Source organism: Delphinus delphis, chromosome X, assembly GCF_949987515.2.
Source record: "Delphinus delphis chromosome X, mDelDel1.2, whole genome shotgun sequence".
In the NCBI taxonomy this organism is placed as follows: Eukaryota; Metazoa; Chordata; class Mammalia; order Artiodactyla; family Delphinidae; genus Delphinus; species Delphinus delphis.
This window is the reverse complement of record NC_082704.1, coordinates 84,909,648-84,936,045: the sequence shown is the minus strand read 5'-3', so window position 1 is coordinate 84,936,045 and position 26,398 is coordinate 84,909,648. Positions and strand designations below refer to the sequence as shown.

General features: G+C 53.7%; 1 protein-coding gene across 3 annotated transcripts; it reads right to left on the bottom strand.

Annotated features, from left to right (window-relative positions):
• Positions 1-1,780: 1,780 nt before the first annotated feature.
• On the bottom strand, positions 1,781-25,363 carry CACNA1F (calcium voltage-gated channel subunit alpha1 F). 3 transcript variants are annotated; one of them, XM_060001972.1, is made up of 48 exons: positions 25,289-25,363; positions 23,573-23,577; positions 23,001-23,106; positions 22,633-22,772; positions 22,261-22,403; positions 22,007-22,159; positions 21,172-21,368; positions 20,956-21,059; positions 20,157-20,347; positions 19,641-19,733; positions 19,435-19,528; positions 19,245-19,271; positions 18,926-19,086; positions 17,811-18,036; positions 16,669-16,876; positions 16,452-16,572; positions 16,255-16,336; positions 15,232-15,274; positions 14,987-15,038; positions 14,362-14,515; positions 14,040-14,169; positions 13,510-13,569; positions 13,255-13,361; positions 13,086-13,173; positions 12,578-12,685; positions 12,430-12,482; positions 11,297-11,443; positions 10,319-10,520; positions 10,064-10,222; positions 9,133-9,243; positions 8,821-8,904; positions 7,981-8,001; positions 7,639-7,767; positions 7,232-7,297; positions 6,884-6,975; positions 6,301-6,460; positions 5,947-6,074; positions 5,552-5,648; positions 5,263-5,365; positions 4,897-4,998; positions 4,587-4,717; positions 4,222-4,356; positions 3,786-3,955; positions 3,395-3,502; positions 3,157-3,284; positions 2,940-3,052; positions 2,342-2,539; positions 1,781-2,070 (listed from the first exon to the last, which is right to left on the bottom strand). In XM_060001972.1, the coding sequence occupies exons 1-48, from the start codon at positions 25,361-25,363 to the stop codon at positions 1,840-1,842; spliced, it is 5,736 nt and encodes a 1,911-aa protein (XP_059857955.1). In that variant the 3' UTR covers positions 1,781-1,839. The 3 variants fall into 3 exon arrangements, with proteins under 3 accessions (XP_059857955.1, XP_059857953.1, XP_059857954.1); XM_060001970.1 differs by having other exon boundaries at positions 23,481-23,730; positions 25,339-25,363; XM_060001971.1 differs by having other exon boundaries at positions 20,190-20,347; positions 23,481-23,730; positions 25,339-25,363.
• Between the last annotated feature and the right edge of the window lie 1,035 nt (positions 25,364-26,398).

Here is a 26,398-nt window from a genome sequence, read left to right as displayed (position 1 = left end):
TGGAATATGTAATGGGTACTTCAGTTATTGCCTTTTCAGGGGAAGAGCATGGGTTTTGGCATTCAATTGCTTGAATTTGAATCTCACCTCTGATATTTGTTCCTGTATGACTTTGGACAGGTAAAATAATTTAAAATGATACTTAGAGGATTGTTGCACTGATTAAACAAGATAGTCACTGTAATGCACTTAGCTCAGGGCCCAATAAATGGTTCGTTTTACCTTCCACACATCTCTGGAATCTACTCACTTCTCACCATCTCCTCTGCCACCTCCCCTGGCTAAGGCGACCATCGTTCCTGCCAAATTTAGCATCTCCAGTCTCTTCCTCCTCCCATCTGTTTTCAGCACACCCGTCAGAGCATCTATTTAAAATGCAAAGTTAACTATGTCACTCCCCTGCTCAAATCCCTCCCATGGCTCCCCACTGCTTTCAGGAAAAATCCCAGGGGTTGGGGCCTGGCATTCAAGGGTCTGCATCATCTGCCCTCAGGTGGCTTATCCCACCTCCTCCCTCAGCAATCGCCCTTCACTCTCTTTACCCTGCCCATGACTTACTTTCCCACAATAAACCGGCCCAGCCACTCCAAGCCTTTGTTTCCAGACCTAGTGCAATTCTATATTCTGAGTTCTAGCCTCCAATTTTGGCTTCCCTCAAATTTCAGTCCTGGTTCCATTGACACAAATTAGACAAATGAGAAACCCCTGCTCTGAGAGCTGGGAGGAGACCCTAGGTCAGACCGTCCCCAGGGGTGGCCGCATCCGGTGTCACTTCTAACACCACCTCCGATTCCTTTGGAGTGAGGATGACTACCACTTTGGACAACCGCCGTCACATGTCTAAGCCAGCTCAGTTTGTGCTGAGGGAAACCCAGAACAGTGCCTGGCACAAAATAAATGCCCGATAAACCTTCACTGAATGAATGAGACGCCAAAGGTTGGGCAATGACTAAAAGTAGGGCAAGAAACAGAGAGGAGCTCTGGGATCTGGGAGTGGGGTACTATTAGCTAGTCTCAGGAGAGCCAGGTAAGCCCTGAGTGGGTTGCCCCAGGCTAGGAGCCTCGCCCTTTGCTGTCACCCATGTTTTTACGAATGAATTTAAATTTCCTTTTTCTCTTTATTTATTTATTTTTTCTGGCCACACCTGGAGGCATGCGGGATCTTAGTTCCCCCGACCAGGGATGGAACGGTGCCCCCGCAGTGGATGCATGGAATCTTAACCACTGGACCACCAGGGAAGTCCTAGATTTCTTTTTTCACAAGCAGAAGCGGGGAGGTGGGGTGAGCGCAATTTAGCCTCCCTTCCTCGTGCTGTCAGAGGACCCCTCTGCCTAAGATACATCACAGTTCTAACCTCCAGGCCTTTCTACTGGCAGGACTCTCCTGGAGGTTTCCTTATCCTTTCCTTTCGATCCATCTGTCCTGCCCCAGTCTGATCTGCCTGACCCCTTGTGGAATCTCTGACTTTCCCCCACCCCTCATCCGAGCCCTCACACATCCTCACTCTCTCCACTTTCCTCCATCTGTCCAGAAACCTCCCTTCCCCCACCACCTCCACTCTGTCTCCAGCTTTTTTTGGCTGCTGCCTCTTCCGCCTCCCCTCCTCCTCCTTCCTTCCCTGACGCTGAATAATCAGGCCCGGCTGTCCTGGTTTCTGGAAATACCCGCGTGTGGGCAGTGGCTCAGGGCTGAAACAGGGGATGGATAGATGAGGACCGCTGGGCAGCCCCAGGCCTCCAGTGCAAAGACACCAAAATCCAGGGGTGTGGTCCATGCCGGTCTCCTTCTGAGGAAGGGAGGGCAGGAGGTTTATTGAGCAGTGGGGGAGGGATGGGAATTCAGAGGGCATGGACGCAGGCCATCTCGTCTCCCAGGTCCTCCTCATCAAAGCGGGAGAGGATGGACTCCTCGTCACTATAAAGTGAGCTGGTCCCCTGTGCCAGCAGGTCACTGGCGGCACTGTCCATCTCGTCCAGTGTCAGGCGACATGCATCTGCAATCTCCCGCTTGGCCAGGGCCACGAAGCGCGGGTCTCGGGCAAACAGGCCCAGGCCCTCGGAGATGAGCACCTGGGGGCACAGATGGGATCAGTGTTGACAGAGGGCACAGCATGGAGTCGGAGCAGTGTGCACAGAGGGGTTGGTGTGGAAGAGTGATGAACCCGTGAGGGCACGCAGGGAAGTCAGTGGGGGACAGTGGGGCACACATCTTGCTGAGCAGAAGTCACAGAGCAAAGGGATAGCTACATACACAACACAGAGACTGGGGACCCTCCTTCCCAAGCTCCCACCTTCTCCCCTTCTCTCCCATCCCTCCGGCCCCCTCCCCTTCTGGACTCACAGCCTCCACCAGGCTGTCAGCACTGCCCCTTTTGCCATACGTGGGGTCTGAGTGGGTTCCAGGCACGTGCAGACAGGTGAAGGTGCGCAGTGGACTGCTGGATTTGCCGAGGTATCCGTCCCCTGCTGCACCCTCCTCCACCAACAACAGTGGGGCGTATAGGAGCCGGCCCCGCTGAGGAGGGGTTGCCCAGGAACCCTGGACCAGAATAAACATCAGGAGCATAGTGGTTGATGGGTAGGGCATGAGGATCTAGGAATCACTCCTGTGCCTACCTCTTACCCCCCAAACACAACTGGAGTCAAATTGAATGGGTATACATCAGCCTTGGGTTTATTTCAGAGCATAGAAGGCCTGGGTTTAAATCTCAGCTTTGCCACTTACTAACTGTGAGATCTTGAGTAAGCCTCTCTGGGCCTCAGTTTCCTCATCTGTACACTGGGGCTAGTAACAGTACCCACCTCACAGGCACAGTGAGGACTGTGTGAATTCACATGTGCCCCCTTCTTCAGAAGGGCCCGATATGTAGTGTGTTTGACAAATTCAGCCTAGGCTGCCCCCCACCCCTCCGGGCCTCAGCCCCCCTCCCCCACCTCACCTGTGCCCTGCTGGGCCCTGAGTTGCGCCCACGATGATAGGTGCCTGGGATGGGTAAATCTTCACAACTGCCCTGGCGCCGCAGACACTGGATGGTGAAGGAAGGCTTCCGGCCTGGGGGTGTGGGGGGTACCAGGGGCAAAGAGGAATGTCAGTGCCTCCCCAGCCCTCTGCCCTTATGGCCCATGGGGCCCCCCAGGACCCATGTCCACTCTCACCTGCAGGTGTTGGGGGCAGCAGACGGCGGCGTGGTGCTTGGTGGCCATCCACGTATCTCTGGGGTCTGTGAGGTGGCAAAAGGATGGGGCGTGGGGGAGTCCCTGCCTGCTCATCTAGGTAGGAGAGCCTGTTTGGGAGGGAGGGCTGGGGTGAGCTCAAGCCTGGGCATGCGCGATGGGGTGCCGTCCCTCTCGCACGTGGCTCATGGGCTCATCCTACGTGTCGTGGCCAGAGTGCTGGCTGGGGACTTCCTCTCGTTCATCCTGCTTCTCTTGCCCTTTGGTTGCCTTGGACTGAGAACTTCCTTCTTCCGGAATGGTGAAAATGAGAACCCCAGAGCTTCTCCTGGGGAAAGTGAGGCAAGTTAGGCAGACCAGCTACCCCCAGTGTGGCCCTGGGCCCGGTCCCTTCTCATTTCATGTCCTACCTTCTACAGAAACACTAGACATTTTTAACTGGGAAAATTCACATAACATAAAATTAACCTGTCATCACTTTAAAGGAGACATGGGCTTTCTTTTAATAGATGTTTGTCTCACTGGAAAAACCCTCTGCCCCCTGAAGTACCCTCATAAAGTGGCTAGTCCCTGCCTTCCCTCACAATCTTCCTGCAGACCTTTGGCCATACCTGTGGGCGTGGGACCCAGCCTGGGGCACACTGGACTGTCTGGAGTTGGGAGCACCCCCATCGTCGTCACTGGGCCCAAGGGAAAGTGAATCTGGTGGTTTGTCCCAGGCAGGCAGAGACACAGAAATCACAGAGCTCCGGCGAGATGGGGGCTGGGAGCCCACTGGGGCCTGTGGAAATCACAGGATTGAGCATTGCATCCAGGTTATAACTAAGTCACTTGGTCAAATAGTGTGTCTCCAGTGAGCTCCCCAGGGGCCAAATCTGGCTCTTGCCCTCCAACAGTGGGTGGTAGGTACCAAAAAAACATTTGTCTATTGCAGGGGGTCTTCTCTGGGGGACTTCCTCCCAGACGCAGTATGGAAATCACTCGGGGGGTTGAGGGAGTATTTTACAATCAAGAGTTCCTGGGGGAGTGAAAGCTTATTGTCCTTACTTTGTACGTTTCCGGTTCCTTCTCATCTTCCTCCTCCTCTCCCTCCTGCCCCTCTTCCTCCTCCTCCTCATCTGTGTCACAGGTGAGGGCCTGCCGCATCTCAGGACCCAAGTCTTGCAGGCTCCTCAGACCAGCCTGTGGGGGTGGGAAAACAGGGAAGTGGGTAGCTCAGGGTCTAAACTTCCCTGTCCCTGAGCAGGAGTGTGGGGTGGGGGAAGGAGCCCCACAGTCACCCCTGACCTTCTGTGGGTCCTGGGTCAGTTTCCTCATCTGTGACATGGGTTCCATGAGATCAAGAAGGCAGTCAGCCTCAGCCACAGAGCTCCCACATACCCGCCCCCCAGCTCAGGCCCTGCTCCCAAGACCTGAAGGGCAGAGGAGGTGCTTGGGGGGGCCTCGGCCCCTAGTAGCCCCTTTTCTTTCCTCCGCCGGAATTTGCGGAAATAGTCCTGGATCAGAAATGTGGCGTAGAATTTGCCCACGGTAACTTCTTCCTCTGGAAGCAAGGGAGAGGAGGCAAGGTCACACAGGAGTCCTCTGCTCCCCACACCCCCACATCAAAGCTTGGACTCTCCCCCTGCACCCCTCCCTCTCCAGCCAGTGATGGTTTGGTGGTGGTGAGCAATCGTTGACATTCAGAGGCAGGCTTAAGGAATTGGGGTGGAGCTAGCTCACCGTCAGCTGGGGGGATGACCTCATCTAGCAGCTTCTGCTTCATCCGCTTCCAGATCTTTTTGATGACAATCCGCAGCTCCTGATTGGCTTGCTCCAGGTTCCCTGCATGGGGAGAGGATGTGGGGCATGAGCCAATAGGAAGAGGCTTTCACAGCCACTCCTTCACTGTTGGAGGGCGCGTCACAAACTTCTACCTCAGCCAAACACCGCCCCCGTTGGACAGGTGGGAAAACAAGCCTGGAGAAGGCAAAGTCACCTATTTTGAGGTTCAGAGCTAAGAGTGGGGCCCATCTCTCAATTAGTTTGCTCCTTGCACCTTCCCCAGGGACCCTCCCATTCCTGCCCCTCCCCCTCCTCCCCACACACCTTCTGTCTTAATCTTCAGGGATGTCCGAACGAGGGCAAAGAGTGTGGCATTGAATGTCACTGTCCCATCTGAGTTGAGAGGCATGTTCATCGCCACAAGTCTCTGTGCACACCAGGGACATGGAACCCATTTTGGGCAAATGCCAGGGATGCAGGCATGTGATGCCCAAGGGCAGAAACCTTTGAGGATGCCACCAAACACCCCCTCCCCACCCAAGGCAGGGTCCCTGCCCACCCCTGCTGTGTGGTGACAGTCCTCTCAGAGGCAGTGGTGGGCAGGTGCACAGACCTTGCAGGCCACTCGGTGTGGGCACAGCTTCCCGAATCCCAGGGGTGGCTGGATGCGTCTCAGCAGGGCAACCACATCCAGGTGCTTGATGCGGCCTCTGGGGAAGGTGGGGGTAGAAGAGAGGCACTACTGGGTTGGAGACACCCCCTCTGGTCCTTACTCAAGGCCCTACCAGCTCATCACTCCCTCGCCCCACCAACACCCCATAGTCTGCCAGGGAAGAACTGGAGGGCAGTCAGTGGGGGAGGGGAAAAGGCAGAGGACAGGGGCAGTGGGAACCTTGGGGCATCTACTGCCTGGGTAATGGGAGGCATAGGTCAGAGGTTCCAGAGTTGGAGGACTGTGAGGCAGTGCACTGTCCTCTGGTATCCCAGGTATGGGGTCAGAGGGCATACTTGGCCCCAGGGTCATATTCAGACCAGATCCTCTTGAATTCATCGAGGTGATGGGGGCCCAGGATGGACCAATCTCTGGTTAGATAATCAAAGTTGTCCATGATCACAGCCACAAAGAGATTTATGATCTGTGGGCCAGTGAGTAGGAGAGGTTAGGTGAAGGGCAGAGAAGAGTATGGGGGGTTTGGTGGGAGGCGGAGGTAAGCTTCTATGGTCACTGGGTCATGAGTCCCCGGGTTAATCTTGTCGTCAGGCCAGCCCTTTCACCCTCTCTGAAGATCTGGGCTCCCCACCTCATCCCCATCAGGACCAGCCCCCGGGGCAGTAGTGGTGGTTGTGGGGATTGGTCCTTACCAGGAATGCACAGAGCATGAAGAAGCTGATAAAATAGGCTATGGCAAAATTGCTACCACAGCTAAACTCCTCACCAGGGCCGAAGTCAGACTCAGGGTCACACCGGCTCCCAGGAAGGCTGGCAAGCATTATCTCCTGCCATGCCTCACCAGTAGCACACCTGCGGGTCACACAGTGGTGCCATCTTGGGGGGAGGCTATGAAGTCATGACAAGGGCCGCTGTGGGGGCCAGAGGGGTGAGGATATGACCTATTTCTTACCAGGGGCTACATCTGGTAAAAACAGCGTTTCAATATTTTAAAAGCTGGTGTGGCCATGTTGATGACGATCATGTTTGCATTTTACAGAGGGGGTGCTGAGGCCTATGAAAGGTACACGTCTTGCAGCCAGAAAAAGGATGGCTGAGGCTAGAATATTCTAAAAGATTCTTTAGAACACAGCCAGGAAAGGTCTCAGGCAATATGGAGCCCCGTGCTGCCCTGTTACTTCCATAGCTCAGGCAGTCTGGGGCCCAGAGAGGATGTGTGGGTACCCAAAAGCATGCTGGAGATCAAAGCAGCAGGGGAGAGGGTGTGTGTGTCACCTGAACAAAAGCAGCACAGCCTGTGGAAAGGTCTGGAAGTTGTTGTTTCGGTTGATCTGTGTGCCATCCTGAAGAGCCACCTTGCCGAAAATCTGTGGGCATACAGGGGCTGTGTCAGAGGGGTGACTCCGTGCCCCTACAGGTTCCCATCCATTTCACAACACCTAATACCCAAAGGATCCTTATAACCCTGACAAGCAGGCACTGCTGATCCCATTTCACAGGTGTATGGACTGACTCAGGGTGGTGCAGCTTGTCTGTCTTTCTACCCCCACTTTGGGCTCATTCCTATCTAACCCCCCTCAACAGAGGAGTGCCTGAGGGATGCTCCCCAGGGTTCTCACTTGCCTGCATCCCAATGACTGCGTAAATGAAGAATATCATTGCGATGAGAAGAGCCACATAGGGCAAGGCCTATGGGGGTGGAGAGGAGGATAGATACTCAGGTCCAGGCAGAGAACTGTTAAGCCCCAGAATGCACTCAAGCTGGGGCCTGCTGAGAGATGTGGTCCATCCCCAAAGTGCCCATGACTGCCAGGGTCTCCCAAATACGGACACAGTATTAAATACAATAGAGTAAGGTCAGTGAGGCCAAGACGTGTTGGGAATTGAGAGCCCACAAAAGAGAGAATACTGGAAATGGTAAGCTGCACATGGGTATGGCATGCTGGAAGGTGTAGTTCTGGGGGCAGTAAAAGGACAAGCTGAGGGTGTGAAGTGGGGATGAGGGGTGAACAAAGGAGTGGGGAAGTTACCTGGAAGGACTTGATGAATGTCCAGAGTAATGTGCGAATCCCTTCACCCTTACTGAGAAGCTTGACCAGCCGCATGACTCGGAAGAGGCGAAAGAAAGTGATCGAAATGCGGGAACTGTCCTCAGAGCTCTGGGGTTGGGCGTGTGGTGGGTATGCTCAGTCCACATTTGCCCCAGCCACCTCCCTGTCTCATGCTTTGGCCCTCCCAGCCTCCAAATCCCTCAGAACCCAGGCCCCAGGGTGGTCAGGGAGCATTTCTAAGGACTTTTGGGAAGAAAGGAAAGGAGGGTTGGTGAAGAGAGAGGCAGAGAGTCCCTGTTGTGAGGTGGGGTGGGGGGCTACCTCGCCAAGATGGCCACCATTCTGCGCGGAGATATTGCCAAAACAGAGGTGATGGAGGAGATGATGAGATCACAGGGCCAATGAACAGGAGAGAAATGATGGAGGAGATATGGGGGATAATGGATGGTAGAGTTATTATCCAAGGGATGATAAGGAAGGTTACGTGGTAATGGATCAGGATGGTTGAAGGAAAAGTTGGTAATGAGGGTGAAAGGTAGAGGAGAGGGCACAGGAGATGGTGGAGGAGAGATATTGGAGCCAATGGAGGAAATGATGAAGCCGGTGGTTTCATGGAGATGAGAGAACCGATGGAGGATCCAATGGAGAAGCCAGTGATGGAGATATGGACCCAGCAGCATTGTCAATGGAGGACCATGTAGTACCCAGTGAAAGAGATGATGGAGCCAACCGTGCAGTCAGTGGTGATGACAGAACCGTGAAAGACCCAGTGTCAGAGACGATGGTATCGGTGGAGGAAATGGAGCCAATGAAGGAATCAGAGGAGATGATGGAGTCAAAGCAGGAGTTGGTGGAGATGATGGGACCAATGGAGGGGGCAATGAGGCAATGAAGAAAATAATAGAAATAACAGGAGAGTCATTTTAGGAGATGCTGGAGCCAGAGGATAGCTTGCAAATGAATGAGCGGGAGCTGGTAGAAGGGGGCTTTGGCTGAACCCAATAGGGACTCAAGAGATAGAGCTAGAGGGAGGAGCTCTGAGTCTCCAGGAGTGGGGTGGATGTGAGTGGGAACCACCTCCCCATGTGAAAGAAAGCCCTGGGGTTGAGGTGAGGGAAGGTTGGCAGGGGGTGAGTGGGTTAGTGGAGAGCCAGTCCTCACGTTGACTTCAGTGACGGCAATGTCCACTACGCTGCCCACCACAATAAGAGCATCAAACGTGTTCCAGGCATCGGTAAAGTAATGCTGTAGACAGGAGGAAAGCAGTGCCCTGTCTTCTCAGAGCTAACAAGCTAGGGTATGGGGCTAGTAGTGGTTGGGGGCATTGGGGAGGCAGGGTGTAGGCTGGATCACATGATAAGGCTGCATCTAGATCCCTCTTCCTCCCTAGTCTCATGACTCCCTGGTTGCTGCCCCCCTGAGAGCTATGCAGTGAGTTCCACCCTAAGGAATGGGTCTAGGCCTTGGGGGTACCTTGGGTTTGAAGGCGATGATTTTGAGCACCATCTCAACAGTGAAGAGGCCAGTGAAAACCATGTTGAGGATGTCCATAACATAGTTGAAGGGAGCAGTCTGCTCATAGTGCTGGGGGAGAAAATCAGATGTGGGGACATAGCCTGAGGCAGAGATTCCCCCCCCCCACCCCAACCAAATATTCTCTGTCTTGGACTGAGGTAAGTCTGGGGATGTGGTAGCACTATGTGTTGGCCAAACCTCTCACACTGTCCGCCTCCCATTATGGATATTGGAAAGCCCAGCCCTTGATTTCCTAGCTTTCCTTGCAGCTAGTTCTGACAGAAACATAAGCTTGCTGCTGCTTGGGTAGCTTCTGTGAAAAATATTTTTGATTTCCAATAAAAGGGTCGAGTGAGGAGAGTCCCTTGGTGCAAGCTTCCTTCCTTTTTCCTTCTCTGAGTGTGGTTTTGATATCTGGAACTGTGGCAGCCAACTTGTGACCATGAAGCAACAATCATGAGAATGAACGCCAACTTACTAAGAATAGTGGAGCAGAAAGACAGAGCCTGGGTCCCTGATGAGCAATGAGCAAACAGCCTACCTCTGCACTGCTTGCTATGTGAGGTAACTATCATAATTCATTGACTCCAAGGATACACATCTTTTCACAGTTTAGAATCTCTGAAATTGGGGTGCATTTCACAGTCAATGACAACTTACATTTGCCATCTGCCATTTTTCCCACATTCTCACATCTCTGAAATCAGGATACAACTTATGATTATCGGCCTTTGATTTGAATATATGTGGCACATATCTTTAAAGCTTAAGTCTCTGTCAGTTGGGGATTTTGTTACTTGCAGCCTAAAGCATTCCTGACAGTTCTCAAGGATTTGTGCAGACAGAATAGGGTCAGGTGTCTGGCGGGATCAGGGTGGGGAGCTCAGACCTGCATGGCTAGAGCAACCGTGTTGAGCAGGATGAGCAGGAACATGAGATACTCGAAGGCAGCAGAGTTCACAGTGGCCCACACCCGATACTGATTCGGGTTCTTGGGGATATAGCGGCGGAGTGGCTGGGCCTTGAGGGCATACTCCACACACTGGCGCTGCATATAGGTGCAAGGCATGAGTGAGCAGTGGGGTCCCGAGGCAAGGAATTGGGGTGGGGGTGGGGGGTTGGTGGATCAGGGGTCGGAGGTCACCTGGTTCTTGTCCAGCTCACAGTCTTGGTACTCCTGCTCGCCCTGGGCACGGAAGGTGATGATGACGAAGCCCACAAAGATGTTCATCATGAAGAATGCAATGATGATGATGTAGACAATGAAGAACACTGAGATCTCCACGTGGTAATTATAGATGGGGCCCTTGTTCTCTGCGTTTGCATCGATGGCCTTATATAGCAGCCTGGGGAGCCAGTGGAGGCAAGTAAAGGGATATCCCAGACACCTCAGACCTGTCCCCAGACACCTTAGGCACCCCAGAATATCCCCAAAGATCCCCAAATCCCCTGACCTAACTATCTGAGACCTACACACCCGGCCCTCAAAGACTCCCAAAGCCCAGCCCTCCAGAGATCTAGAGATCCCCATCCAACCTTCCTGAGAATCCCCATGCAGGCCCTCCAAGACCCCCAAATCCCTTAAGTTCCCACAGACTCCCAGTTCTCCTCCAGCCATCTGAGGATCCCCATGCAGATCCCCAGAACTCCCCAACAAGCCCCCAAAGATCTCTAAGTCCCCTGTCCTATCAACTTGAATTCCTTGCTCCCTCGCCCCCCCCACCTAGTACTCCCAAAGACTTGTGCAGCTATCTGGAAACCCCTGAATCTCCAGCTCCATCTCCTCCAAGACCTCCACCCAGTCCCCCCAGACCTCTACCTGGTACCCCCACTAAATCCCATGCAGTCCTCTCTAGACTTCCACCTAGTGCCTCAGAGACCTCTCTAACCCAATTCTTGGAGGCCCCCTCACCCAGGTCCCCTAAGCACCCCCGGCCAACTTCTGGGAGATCCCCACCTAGTCATCTGATACACCCACCAGTCCCCAGAAAACCCTATCCACTCTCCAGAGACCTTCTTCACATCCCAAGTTACCCTTCCACCCATCCCCAGGATATCCAAAGCCAATCCCCTAAAGACTCTTGCCCAGTCCCCTGCCCATCCCTGGGGCCCTGCCCCTCACGCAGGCCAGCCTTCGAAGGTGGAGACAGTGAACAGGGCCATCATGGCTGAAAGGACATTGTCAAAGTTGAAATCACTGTTGACCCAGAGCCGCTCCCGGACCAGGGGCCTTGACACATCTCCATCGGGGTAGACCAGGAAGGAGCCCCTGTGGATGTTGCAGACATGCTGGGTGGGTGAGGAGGGGTAGGGAGCTGTGGAATGGGGACTGGTGTCTCCAGTACGGAGGCAGCAGGGCATAGTGGTGGAGCTGGATAGCCTGGGTTCCAATCCTGCCCTTCCATTTACTGGCTGGGTGACCTTGGGCATTTAACCTCTGTGCTTCAGTTTTCCCCATTTATGACATAAGGATAATGACAGAACGTATTTCCTGGCTTGTTACAAGGATTAATTTTGTTAATCAATGAGAACAGTGTCTGGCATATTGTTGGGGCCGTATACGTTAGCTGTCAGCAACATTATTATCACCATCATTGCCATCCAGGAAAAAGCAATACAAATAACAGCCAACATTTATCAGCACTAAGTATATGCCAGGCACTGTGCTAGGCTTTACATGTACTAACTTTACATTGTAGTACATTCTCTTTGTAGTAACTCATTTGCTCCTCACAACAACCTTGTGAAATCCACACTCTTTTTATCCCCATTTTTCAGTTGAGGAAAGTGGGACTCATCAAGGTTAAGGAATGTAACCAAGTCTCATGAGACGAATTTGAACCAAGAATGGTTCAGCGAACCATTTCAGCGAACTATTACCCTCTGTAGGAGTCTCAAGACGGAAGCTGGGGACTTGGTGGTGGGGGTCGGGTGTTTGGGGATGGTTGGGATTCTGGAGTGGAATGTAGGTAACTCTGGGGAATGTGGAGAGGGGTTTTGGGCGGTTATTGGGGGGGGGCCTCTTAAGGACTGGTGATGTCTGAGGGCTTTTGCCGTTCTTGGGAGAATTCTCGGGATGTATCTTTGGGTCTTGAGGAATTCTGGGGTCTTGGGGGCCTTGATAAAATCTGGGGGGTCTCTGCAGTTCTTTGGAGGAAGATCTAGGGGTTTTAGAGGCCTGGGTGAGATCTAGGGGCCTCTTTGGACTTTAAGAGGGTCCTGGGCTCCATGGAGGGCAGGGTTTCAGGCACTCACTTGCATTCTTGGGGTGTGTGTTTGGCCTCATCAGTGCAACTGTAGAATTTCCCCTGCAGAGAGGATATTTGTCAAGTAGATTCACCCTTCATCCCCCGGCCCCGTGCCTTGATTCATGCCTGGGCCTCCCTCCAGTGTTTCCTCCCACCTTGAAGAGCTGCACGCCAATGCAGGCGAACATGAATTGCAGGAGCGTGGTCACAATCATGATATTCCCGATGGTCCGGATGGCCACGAACACACACTGCACCACGTGCTGCAGACACCCACAGATATGGCTCATGGACACCGCAGGCCACGGTGGCCACAGGGCAAGGACTCTGGGCATGGATGGAGCTCAGGGACTTGGGTCAGGAACATGTGGTCTTGGGTGAAGGATGTGTGGGTACCAACGGGAAATGTGTTTGCCAGACAGGGGTATGTGGCCACATGTCAGGAACTTGGATCACAGAAACGTGGCCTTTGGTAAGGAATGGATGGTCACTTGTAAGGAACATGGATGAGGCCACATGGCCAGTGGTCAGGGCCGTGTGGTTACACATTGTGGCCAGGCTGTGTGGTCATGCATCACTGCAAATGGTCAGTCGGATCAGTGATCCTGGCCCCAGGGGCGGGGCAGGGTCTGGGTCCCATGGATTTGGGTGGGATGGGATTACCTTGAGTCCTTTGGCCCTGTTGATGGCTCGGAGGGGCCGTAGTACTCGGAGTACTCGAAGAATCTTCACCACCGAGATGGCACTGGAGCTGAGGAGGGGGCAGTCCTCAGGCCATGGCCCAGGCCTGGCCTTGGCTCTTGGAGGAATGGGGTAGGCAGGTGTCACTCACTGGATGCCAAAGGAGATGAGGGACACGCTGACCACCAGCAGATCCAACAGATTGAACCAGCTACGGCAGAAGGAGCCACGGTGCAGGAAAGCCCCAAACACTGTCATCTGGGGAGTAGGGGGCCATCAGGATAGTTAGACCCCAGATCCAGGGAAGAGAGGGGAGTTGGGGATGGAAGCAGGAGAGATGGGCTGCAGAGATGGATGGGGAGTAGGTTGGGGTAACTGGGGGTATGATGGGGGGTCCATTAGTCACCTTTAGTAGAATCTCCACAGTGAAAATGGAGGTGAAGGCATAATCGAAGTACCCCAGAATCTGGGGGGCAAGAAAGAGGGGGAGCCACCGAGTCATGGCTGAGGGGGATCCTAGCTGTGTGTATCTCTCAGTAAGTTTTGCTGTCCCTCCCTCCCTCTCTCCTCCCCTCCCTCTCTTTCTCTCTCCCATCATCATCATCATCAAGGACTTTTCTACAAGGCAAAAGCCTTGGCCACCAGAAAGACAAGGGTTCAGATTTGGGTTCCTCTGCCTCTACTCAGCTACATGGGCGCCCTTGGGCTGCTCAACCTCTGAGCACAGCTCCCTCCTCTGCCAAACACTGATCACCTCCCTGGTGCTTCCCCAAGTGTGTTGCACTCATAATAAAGGCTGGCACTGCTGCAGCTGCCATTATTGCTCCTCTCTCTCTGCCCAGCTAGGGGTCTTCTCCTTGCCTCCACCCTGGCCCCAGCTTGTGCCCAGTAGGACACCCTTGGGAGTGTCCCCTGAGTCCCCAGCCCAAGGCTCACGTGGTTGCGGAAGGAGTGGGCTCGGATGGGGTCCTCAGCTGCCAGGGACACACTGCTGAGGATGATGAACACCAGGATAAGATTGGTGAAGACGTGATGGTGGATGAGGGTGTGGCAGGCCTTCCTCAGCCTGGGGAGTGGGGAATGGTCCATGGTCAGAACACAGGACCGCAGAGTTGATTGGGGGAGCCCGAGAGACACAGCATGGGCCCTGTTGCATAAGGCCGTGCACGCCCCCCCCCCCCCAGCCTTGGCTGCTCCCTGGTCCTCCCCCTGCCCCAGCCCCTCCTGCCCCAACTCCCTGTACACTCGCAGCACTCACGGGTTGGTTTGGCTGAGGCAGAAGAAGGCGCTGCCCTCAGGGATGGGTACCACCTTCTCCTTGGGTACAACTTCCTGCAGGAGTTCCACATGCCCTGCACCCCCTTCCTCCTCCTCCTCTTCCTCCTCCTCCTCCTCCTCCTCTTCCTCCATGCCTGGCAGCAGAAGAAGATCAAAGGAGAGAGAATTAGTTGAGAAAATGTATGTAAAGCACCTAGAACAGTGCTTGTCATGTGGTCAATTCTCATCTCCCTGCTAGAGTGGCAGCTCCTCAGAGAAGGGATTTCAGACTGTTTTGTTCACTGTTGTGTCCTCAGCACTTAGAACAGTGCATGGGACACAGGAGGGGCTCAGTAAATGTGTGTTGAACGCACATTACCATCTTCAGTCATATACATACTATTTATAATAAAGGCTCTGAGAAGTTCTGCAGTAAAACAAAACGTCTGTTTCTCTTCTCTAATCTCAGCGTCTCAAATGTTCCTGGCCACACACCAAGCCCATTATTTTTAAGATGATGTTGGAGAAGGCTGCTCTCCAGAGAGGAGGGTCTCAGGGGTCACGAGCTCCACCTGGGTGCTGTCCCCAAGGTCCCATACCTCTTCCACCTGGTCTTTCCCACTTGCCTGCTCCTTCATTTTTTGCACCTTCCTCTTCCTCATTCTCCCCACCAGGCACCTGGGGACAGGAAGATGGGGGTCATTGATGATGGGGTAGGCATCGATGATGGGGGGATGGACACAGGGGAGGCATGGGAGGGACACAATAAAGAAGGAATGAATAGGCAGAGGATGCGGGATAAAGACACACACGCATAGACAGATATTGGTGGTAGTGGGAGGTGTAGACAGTGCCCAGGCCTCTAACTCACCAGTGCTCCATTCTCCTGTGGAGTTTCCTCAGTGTTCTTCTCCCTGTGCGAGGAAATTGGGGAGGAGGTGACTGTTAAGGATCGAAGCAGATAGGCAAGGCCAAGGGAGGGGGTCATTGCAATCAGAACAGACCTTTCTCAGGTCCCATACAACCTCCCTGCTTCCTCCCTCATCCCCTTAGTCTATTCTCACAGCAGCAGGAGGGATGCTGTTAAATTCTACATCTGATACATTCCTCCTCCTCTGCTCACACCCCTCCCATGGCTTCCCACCACTCAGAGCAAAACCCAAAGTTCTCACCATGGCCCAGAATGCCCTTCATCTGGCATTTCTATTCCCCCCATTTGAGCTCACCTCCTACCACTCTCCTTGTTCCCAGACCAGGTATCGAACCCGGGGCCCCGGGTGAAAGCAGTGAAATAGCCGAGTCCTAACCACTAGACTGCCAGGGAATTCCCTCCATGGTGTTTTTTGAATGTGCTAAGAATATTATCATCTCAAGACCTTTGCACTTGCTGTCCCCCTGCCTTGAACACTCTTTCCCCAGATATTTGCATGGCGCTCACTCCCCCACTTCATTCAGGCCTCTCTTTAGCTGTCACCTTCTCATAGAGGCCTTCCTTGATTACCCTAACCAAAATAGCAATCTTCATTTCTCTCTATTCTCTTACTCTGCTTTCTTTTTCTACATTACATATTATTAACATATATTTAAGTAAATTATATTATTATATATTAATTTGTTTGTTTTGCTTGCCTTCCCCAACTAGAATGTCAGCTCCATGAAAGCAAGGACTCTGTCTTCTTTGACCCCTGCTGTCTCTTTAGCATCTAGAACAGGGCCTGGCAAAAAGTAGGTGCTCAATAAATGCATGTTCAGTGAATGAGGACTGGAAGGTTGGATCTGCAGATGGAGATTGCCAGAGTGACCAAGGCATCTCTGGTGGTGTGGGATGTGTGTGGGAGGGTCCCAGTCAGGGATCCTAGGGAGAGACTGTCTTGGAGGCAGAGCCAGACCTCACCTGCCCTTGTCCTTGTCAGTGCCTGCATCTCCACTGGCCAGGTTGTCCACAGCAATGGCAAGAAACACGTTCAACAGGATGTCTGGGGTGAGCTCAGGCTACAAGGATGGAGAAGCAGCCTGCCTATGGAGTGCCCATGTCCCCATTATCCTTCCCCAGCCCTGCCACGATCCAGCCTCCCAAGGCTCTGAGGATACAGTTGCCGCAGATGAAGAGGATGATGAAGTACACGCATACCAGCATCCCTGGGAAGAAGGGGCCGCCATAGGCCATGATACCATCATACATGACCACATTCCAGTCCTCACCTGTCAGGATCTGGGGGTGGGAGGTCACCGTGAAACTCTTGGGACCCTTTCCCCAACCTTGGGTCCCCCCGCTTTGCCCACCCATCCCATAATCTCCAGGTCTCACCTGAAAGACAGTGAGGAGGGCCTGGGGGAAGGTGTCAAAGGTGCTTCGCTTGGTGTGTGTCTGGTCAAAGTTGAACTTGCCCCCAAACAGCTGCATGCCAAGCAGGGAGAAGATGATGATAAAGAGGAAGAGGAGAAGCAGCAAGGATGCAATGGATTTCATTGAATTGAGCAGGGACGCCACTAAATTGCTTAGAGATGCCCAGTGCCTGCAGCAGAGATGGAGGGGGAAGGGTTGACATGTCCAGTGGTGAGTCAGGAGCCGGGGCAGGGCTCCAGCTTGGGATGCACTGGGGCGGACTGGGTTAAGATGAGCTTTTGTGTCATTGTTGGAAGTGATTTTGGAGTTGGGGTGAGGTGAGAATAAGAAGTAAGGGGAGGGTTGTATTCGGGGTTGGTGTTGGCATTAGGGGAGATGAGGTTAGTATGGAGGGTATATGGAAGTTGGTGAAGCTAAAACTGGGTTTCAGGTTGGGCCTGGGGTTAGGGATTGTAGCTGGGGATGGGGTTGGGGAATATTTGGAGCTGTAGATGACTGAGTCGGGGATAAGTCTGTGGCTGAGGGTTGGGATAGAGGAGAGGATGGATGGGGATGAGATTGGGGCTGGGACTGGGGATAGGCTGATGGTTATGAGTTTGGGATGTGGGGGTTGTGGCTAGTGATGGGGATGAGGCTGGGAGCTAGGAATGAGGCTGGAGGTGGGCTTGGGCTTGGGCTTGGGTTATGGGGCTGTAAATGAGCTTGTGGATGATGAGTGGTTGGTGGTTGGGGTTAGAGATGGTGTTATGGTTGGGGGTGGGGGATGGGGTTTGGGTCGGGGATGAGTATGGAGTTGAGTTTGGAGATGGGGTTGGGAATAATGTTCTAGCTGAAGTTGAGGCTGAGGAAGGGGATGGAAATGGAGTAGACACCCTCCCCAGCGGACTTTAATCTCCAGGAAGGCAGGAACTTGTGTCTGCTTTGATTCCTGGTGTTTCCCTAGGGCCTGGAAGGGCACCTTGTATGCAGTAGGCACTCAATGGATATTTGATAAATGAATGGTGATGAGGATATAGTCATCATTGGAGCTGGGGTGGTGGCTGTTGGGGCTGTGTTTGGGGCCCCCGTCCTCTCCCCCGACACACACACACACACACACACACCTGGTGACCTTAAATATCCTGAGGAGACGCACACAGCGGAGCACCGAGATGCCCAGGGGCTGCATGGCGCCCACCTCCACCAGGGTGGTCTCCAGGATGCCCCCACAGACCACGAAGCAGTCAAAGCGGTTGAAGAAGGAGGAGACGTAGACAGAGGGCCCCAGACCATACAACTTGAGAAGCATCTCCACCGTGAACAGACAGAGCAACACTTTGTTGGCATACTCTGTGGGGAGAGGGGCAGGGGTGACTGGGTTAGTCAGTTTTTTGTGGTGAAATGTGGGGAGGTAGGGGCCATGGGGCGATCTGGGGTAGTTGGTATCCGTCCAGGCACAGGCCGGCGGTGTGGTTAGGACTAGGGATCAGGTGAGTTTGTAGGTCACAGTGGGCAAGGTTTTGAGGGGCTTGGAGCTGGGGCGAGGGGCAGAGCTGGGGTGTGGGCTTCGGTCAGTCTCTATGAATACAGAAAAACTCCAATTCAACGGTAGAGTTAGAATCTGGTGTTTAGTTGGGACTGGGGCTGGTTTGAGGGTTGGGATTAGAAGTGTACTCAGTATTCAGGTTGGGGGCTGAGATTAGGGTGAATAATAGTAAGAGCTAACACTTGTAAAGTGTTAGCTTTATGTGGGCCAGGCAATGTTCTAAGCATTTTTCACTTTAACTCATTTAATCCTCCCTGCCACCCCCTGAAGTGGATACTAATACTATTCCCATTTTGTAGATGGGGAAATTGAGGCACAGAGGGCTTAACTTGTCCAGACAGTGTGGTGTTAAGAGCCTGGACTTTGGAGCCAGGCTGCCTGGGTTTGTCACTCACTAGCTGAGTCCTGGGATTAGTCACTTACTGCACCTTAGTACTTAATTCACCTAAAGTTGCAGTGAAGAGAAATTGAGTGAGTACAGGTAAAGTGCTGAGAACAGAGCTTGACACACACAGCAAGTGCTATACAAGTGTAAGCTACAAGGTAGGATGGAACAGGCTAAAGTTTCTGCGTTTACTTGGGTAGGAGGGCAGTATCTGGGGGTGTGGGGCACCCGAGAGATCCTGGATTGGAGCTTCTGGGGTGGAAGGAATTGGGGGCTGGGGGAGAGGGCTGGCAGGCTGGGGGGTGCACCCTGGATCTGGGTGAGCCAGATGGGTTGCCCGTGGTGCTCCGAGGCGATGGTCAGCGTGTTGAGGAAGACGAGCAGCAGCACGGCCCAGTAGCAGGCATTGGACTTCACAGCCCGCCGGCAGCGCGCCCGAAGGCCCCGGTTGGCTCGGCGGAGGCAGCGGCTGTGGGGATGGGGAACCCACCGGCTGAGATCACCTACCTAAGCCTGTTCTGGGGGGCTCAGGTGGGGGAGCCCGGCGGTCATGAGGGGCTTGGAGGGCTTGGAGGTGGGGCTCACAAAGTCATGGGGTCCAGCAGTCACACAACTTTTCCAACTCACCAGACACTGGTTCTCATTATCTTGTTTCTGGAAAAGAGGGGGATGGGAGGCAGGCATCGTCAGGGGCTGAGCGGCAGTCAGCAGCGAGGGTCAGGGGCTGAGGTCAAGGTTGGAGGCTAAAGTAAGGATTGGGGTCAGGGTCTGTTCTGGGTTCTGGCTGGGTCAGGGGTCAAGGGCTGGGGGCCCTCACAGGCAGCGTGTACAGCTGGCCAGAGCCCCCTCTTCCTCTTCCTCATCGCCTGGGGTCTCTGCCATCGAACCGGTGTCACTGGCTGGGAGGCTGGCTGTGCGCAGGGTGGAAGAAGAGGTCGGCACATGAAGATCCCAGGGTTCTGCCTTTGGCTTTCTCCTCTGCCTACCCATTCCTCCCCCTTGTCAACCTTGCTGGACCCCCACCGTGGCTGCTGGTGGAGTGTGTGGAGTGGGTGGAGTGACTGAACCAGTGCAGACGTCCTCGTCTCCTATTGGTCAGCTCTGCCAGTTGCGGCCCTGTGGGGACATGGAGGACAGTGATGGAGCACGGCCTGGGGTGGGGTTAGGGCCGCGCGTGCGTGTGTGTGTGTGTGTGTGTGTGTGTGTGTGTGTGTGTGTGTTATTTGGAGTCTTTGTTCTGGGTGCAGTCTGGGAAGGGTATCTGAGTCTGGCTTCTGTGTCCTAACCGGAGGCTGGGCCTAGAGTTTTTTTTTGTTTTTGTTTTTGTTTTGGCTGCGCAGCATGGCATGTGGGATCTTAGTTCCCCGACCAGGGATCGAACCCGTGCTCCCTGCAGTGGAAGCACGGAGTCTTAACCACTGGACCTCCAGGGAAGACCCAGGGGCCTAGAGTTGCTGCGGGCTGGGGCTGGATCTCAGGAGGGCAGCCCACATCTGAGGATGCGTGGAGCAGGGAATGGGCCAGGTTGGGATTGCCTACGGTGGCTGGCCTGGCCCTCTTGAGCCACAGAACCAAAGTTGCCATCAGCTGAGGGGTCCTCCATGTCCAGCTCCTCCGCCTGTGTGATCCAGTCCAGGTAGCCCCGCAGGTCCTCCTCCAGCTGCTGCTTCTCTCGAAGCTTCTGGAAGTCCCCTCGCGCTTTTGCCTTCTCCCTCTCCTTGGAGAACTCTCTGAGGGAGGAGAATAGAGGGTTAGGTGGGGGAACAACCCTGGCCCCCTTGCCATCACCTCCCAGTCACGCTGACCCCCTTGCTGTTCTTTGAATATGCTGAGCACATTTTAGCTTTGGAGCCTTTGCACTGGCTGTTCCCTTTGCTTGGAACACTCTTTCCTCAGATACCCACATGGCTCAATCTCTTTCACACTTTTACTCAGATAACACCATCTCAAGGAGGCCTGTCCTGATTGTCCTTATTTGTAATTACAAGATCTCGGCATTCCTATCTTAACTCTTCCTTTCTTTCCATAGCACATATTCCATATAAGACACTACACATATGTGTGTGTGTGTATGTACACACACACATTTATTGTGTATGTTGCTATTGTCTGTCTCTCCCCACCAGAATGTAATATCCAGGAAGGCAGAGATTTTTGTCTCGTGTTCCATTCCTGAAACAGTGCCTCACACACAGTAGATGCTCAATGTTGATTGAATGAATGAAGGGGTATTTTAAATGGGTTTTGAAGGATGCCTAGCAGTTTGCCAGGAACAAAGTAAAGGGACAGGGGCTGAGGGGCAGGAAGGAAGGCCCGGGTAGGTGTCTAGGTTCCTCACCCACTCAGGACACCAAGTACAAGGTTGAGGACGAAGAAGGATCCAAAGATGACAAGACTCACGAAATACACCCAGGGCAGCTCATACCCCATGGCATCCTGCATCTAGGGAGAGAGAAGGGGCATGCATCCCTCAGGGTAGGCGGACACTCCCGCCCGAGCTCGGTGAGGAAAGGCAGGTGCAGCTTCTGCACTGTGTGCCCGCCGTCCACCTCACCCAGTAGAGCACGTCAGTCCAGCCTTCCATGGTGATGCACTGGAAGACTGTCAGCATGGCGAAGAAGAAATTGTCGAAGTTGGTGATGCCTCCGTTGGGACCTGCCCAGCGTCCACGGCACTCGGTCTGGTTCAGCGTACAAGCACGCCCCGATCCCGATGACGCACAGGGCGATGGGTCCTCCTCCGCCTCTACGTCTGTGGGAAGACTGGAGCTCTGGAACCCGAAGCACGCCCACCCACAGTCGTTGCCACCTTGGACGCCCGCCTACCTGGGAAGCTCGCCTCAGGGTTCTAGATTTTTCTAAATCAAAGACTACCCTTAGCCTCTGACTGTGTTGGGTCAGAATTCTGAACCCCTGGGAAGCTGTGAAGCCCAACCACAGGGATCTGAGGAGTGGGACTGTAAACCTTGGGGCAGAATCTTGTGAGTAACAGTGAGGCGTGAGCCTAGGAGCAGTCTTGTGAATATGGGAGGCTCTCTTGAAAGAAGGGTGGGGCCAAGAGGGGTTTGGGTGTGGATGAAAAAGGCCTGACTATTTGGGACCAGTTCTGGAGAATGGAGTCTTCAGTGTGGGATAGGGCCTTAACCTGTGAGTGGAAACTTGTGATAGGGCGGAGCAATTAGCTAGGGGGGCGGTTGTAGTCTGGAATTGAGGGCGGAGTCTTGAATATGGGAGGGGCGGGGTAAGACTTGTTTATCTGGGGGCGGAGCCTGAACTTGGGGGCGAAGTGTTGTGAGTTTGCGTGTGTCCCCTTGAGAACAGGGTGGGGCTTAGGAGCCAATGGAGGGGGCGTATCCTGTCCCGGGGGTGGGGTGGGGTGGGCTTGCTGACCAGATCCCAGGAAGTAGCAGGTTTTGTGCATGCGTCCGAGGAACAGCTCGAGTCCGATGATGGCGTAAATGATGATGACAAAGAGCACAAGAAGTGCGATATGCAGCAGCGGCACCAGCGCCTTCATGATGGAATTGAGCACTATGTGCAGGCCTGTGGGGAGCGAGGGGTGGGCAACGTAGGGGCGGGGTCAGCTCAGCTCCCCTCCCGCTCTCCCCTCCGCTACCTCCAAGCCCGGGGGACGAGCCACTCACTCGGGACCCCGGACACCAGCCTCAGTGGCCTCAGCACCCGAAACGCCCGCAACGCCTTCACATCGAAGCCCCCCGGCTTCCCTCCGGTATGCGGGGCGTCCCCCGGGCGTCCGGGCCCCTGCTCGAGCAGCACGCTGAACAGCCTGATGGGGGAGCACAGGACAAGGAGGCGAGGGTCAGGCGTTCGGACCCCCCCTTCCCCCCTCCCTTCTCCTCGGAAAAGTACAAGTCCCTGTAAGTGGAAATGCATATTCCTGATTCTGGCTGCCGAATGGAGGCAGTCTGAAGCAGTCGCTTCCCCGAGCCCCGAATTTAGCGGGCCTGCGGTGGGAAGTTGAGCTAGGGTTGGGGGTATCCCTTGCAGAGGCGCACCCGACCACGACGATGATGAAGTCGAGCAGGTTCCAGCCATTGCGGATGTAGGCGCTGGGGTGGAGCACCAGCCCGTAGGCCACGATCTTGAGCACGGTCTCCACAGTGAAAATCACCAAGAATACATACTCCACCTGCTCCTGGGGGCGGAGCCGGGGGTAGGGGGCGGGAGATCGGGAAGTTATTTGGGAGTGGGGTTTGTTTGACAGGGGGTAGGGGAAGAGGAGCGTAGCGGGGACCGAGAGTGGGGCTGGGCAGGAGAGGGTCATTTGGGTCAGAGAGGGGCGGGGCCTGGCTGGAAGGCTTGAGGTGTGGCTCTACTGGGGCTGTATCTAGCTGGAGGCGGGGTGGGGCGGGGCTAGCCTCACCAGGTTGTGGTTGGCAGTGTTGGAGTCATCCTCTGGGAAGGGGATGTAGACCCCAAGGGCCACGCAGTTGGCAAAGATGGTCAGCAGGATGAGGATGTCGAAGGGCCTCAGGTGGACACAGTTAAGGACCCAGGCAGAGTGGTCTCAGAGCCCCACATTCCCTTGGGGCCCTCCCCACCCAATGCTGACCCTTGACCCTAAGGTGACCAGCTCTGACATTCCCAGCCCCTGCCCTGACCAAGGCCTTGACTCTGACCCCCCTGGAAACCTTAGCCATCCTCAACTCTTGTTGAGATTTAGTCTTTGACTCTTGATCCCCCCGGTGACCTTCACCTTTCTCAACTCCCCCTTGAATCCAGTTCTTAATCCTTGATCCCTGGTGACCTCAGCCCTCTTCCATTCCAGCCCTGGCTTAATCCTTGACTCTTGGTACCCTGGTGACCTTCACCCCTGAGCCCTGCCCCTGGCCTTCCAGGATGCTTCCATTCCACGATGCTGATGCAGGACCGCCGCAGGGGGTTTGCCAGGGTGAGGCAGAAGAGTGCCCGGGGTGAGCGCTGGGCACTGGCCACTGCCACTGTCTTGTGCTTACTGTGCTGAGTCCTTCGCTTAGGGGTCCCCAGGCTGGATGCCCCGCCGATTTCACCACCTGATGCTGGGGGCCCAGGGCACAGCCCCCATTCGGGCCCAGGGCCTGTCCCGTTGGCTGGACTGGGCTCTGGGGTGGTGTCTGTGTGGAGAGACCGAGTGGGGGGGGGGACAGGGTATTGGGGCAATCATGGCTGCCTCCTACATGATCCTATCCCTCTGTCTGAGGGAAGGAGAGAAGAGCATGTAAAATTAGGGAAAGTTGAGGGTACCCGAGTTAAAGATTGGGGGATAAGAGTTGGAATTGGAGTTGATTGATTGACGATAGAGTGAGAGTTTATAGGGGAGTGAGGGTGAGATTATGTTTCTAATTGAAGTAGGGTTTGGTGTTAGATTTGGGGGGTAGAGCTTGAATTGGCATGGGGTAGGATTAAGTTTATAGCTGGAAGCAAGTTTAGGATTAAATTTGAGTAGTAGAGTTTGGGTTGGGTTTAAATACCGGTGGGAGTAAAGTGTTCTTGAGATATGATTTAGGGTTAGGACTGGATATTTGAATGACTTGGAATTTGAATTAGGATCAAGGTTAGGGTTTAACTTGAGTTTGGGTGGGATCTGAGTTTTGCACTGGGGTTTTCAGCTAAAGCCATTCCCAAGTCCCATGGCCTTGTTTCAGTCTCCAAGGGGCAGTGGGTTGGCCTGGTTAAGACACCCAGCTTTGGAGGAAACAAGCTATCTGTGTTTAAATCCTGACTCTACCACTTGGTAGCTGTGTGTGGCCTTGAGCAAATTATGTAACCTCTCTGAGCCTCAATTTCCTTATCTGTATAATGAGATGACAGTAAGAGTACCTACAATATAGGGTCGCTGTGAGGATTAAATGAGTTCAGCATTCAGAAGAGTGTCTGGCACATAGTATTATCCCCATTTTGCAGGCGGAGAAATTGATGCAAAAAGAGAGGTTAAGTGATTTGATGAAGTAGCTGAATTGGGAGCCAAATCCAGGCAGTCTCTGACTCTAAGCCTTCACAACTTACTACCACCATCAAGTGTGTATTCTCTTTCTTTCTCTCTCTCTCTCTCTCTCTCTCTCTCTGGTACTTAAAAATGGGTCTGGGGCTTCCCTGGTGGCGCAGTGGTTGAGAGTCCGCCTGCCGATGCAGGGGACACGGGTTTGTGCCCCGGTCCAGGAAGATCCCACATGCCACGGAGCAGCTGCGCCCGTGAGCCATGGCCGCTGGGCCTGTGCGTCCGGAGCCTGTGCTCCGCAACGGGAGAGGCCACAGCGGTGAGAGGCCCGCGTACCACAAAAAAAAAAAATGGGTCTGCACTCTTTCTGGAAAGTCAGAGACCCACTCACTAACAGTGCTTATATCCAGGGGTTGGGGTTGAGTTTCGGTAACTTTAGAGCTCATGGTAAGGTCTGTATTCATGTTGGGGTTTGGATTCTAACAGGGGTTTGCCCTCTGGTTGGTAAAGTTTGTGTTAGGATTAAGCTTGGGGCTGGCACTGGAGTTGAAGTTGGGGTGGGCGCTAGGATAGGGATCAGGGCCAGGATTCGGTTGGGTTTCAGTTGGGATCTAAGGCTGTGTTTGGGGCTGGCTGGGATGGGAACAGGATGATGTGATTCTGGTCCCCTAAAGGCTCTCCAGGGGTGGGGTCCTGGTGGGCAGTGGGTGGGTCAGAGGGGCTGAGGATGGAGCAGAGCCCAGGCTTGCTCCAAGGGTCTGCAGGGGTGGAAACCTGCTCTCACCTTTCCCGCCTTCAGATGCCGCCATCCTCCTTTCCAGGTTGAAGAGCCATCTGCACACAGCCCCCCTCTCTTCCCCCAGCTTTGGAGGGATTAAGGTCACAGGGCGGGGCCATAACAGGGTCGGATGGGAAGGTGAGGAGGGGTGAAGATGGGACACTTGTGGGCCAGAGTCTGGCAACAGAAAAGGCACTGATTTTTAAAAAAATATTTTTACAAAATATATACTAGCACCAGAGTCAGAAACTAAAATAAGAAAAATGATAATTGTTTCCCAACAGTATCTGAAATTCGAAGTATGTAGGAATAGACCTAACATAACATATGTGCAAGATCTCCATGGAAAAAAATTATCAAATATTTTCAAGTGATTAAAGGGGACCCAAATAAATGGAGAGATACATTAAATTTACTAATTGAAATAGTCAATATTGTGAAGATGTCAATTCTTCCCAGAGTGATCCAGAGATTCAATGCCGTCCCAAACACAAATCTCAGAAGGGACTTCCCTGGTGGTGCAGTGGTTAAGAATCCGCCCGCCAATGCGGGGGACACAAGCCCTGGTCCGGGAAGAGTCCACATGCCGCGGAGCAACTAAGCTCGTGTGCCACAACTACTGAGCCTGCGCTCTAGAGCCCGCGAGCCACAGCTACTGTGGCTCTAGCCACAGCGCCTAGAGCCCGTGTTCCGCAACAAGAGAAGCCACTGCAGTGAGAAGCCCGCGCACCGCAACAAAGAGTAGCCCCCGCTTGCCGCAACAAAGACCACGCGCAGCAACAAAGACCCAACACAGCCAAAAATAAATAAATTAATTTAAAAAAAATCTCAAGAGATTTTTCCTTGAAATTTGACAAACTGATTCTAAAATGTATATTGATATACAAAAGACCTAGAAAAGCCAAAATGCTTTGAAAAATAACAAGATGGGAGGACTTGCTATATCAGGTATCAAAGCTTGTTATAAAGCAAGAGAAATTACGAACAGCATAGAGTTCAGAAACTGAGTCCCACATATAGGTACACGTGATTTATGACAAACGTGGCACTACTGAGCAGTGGAGAC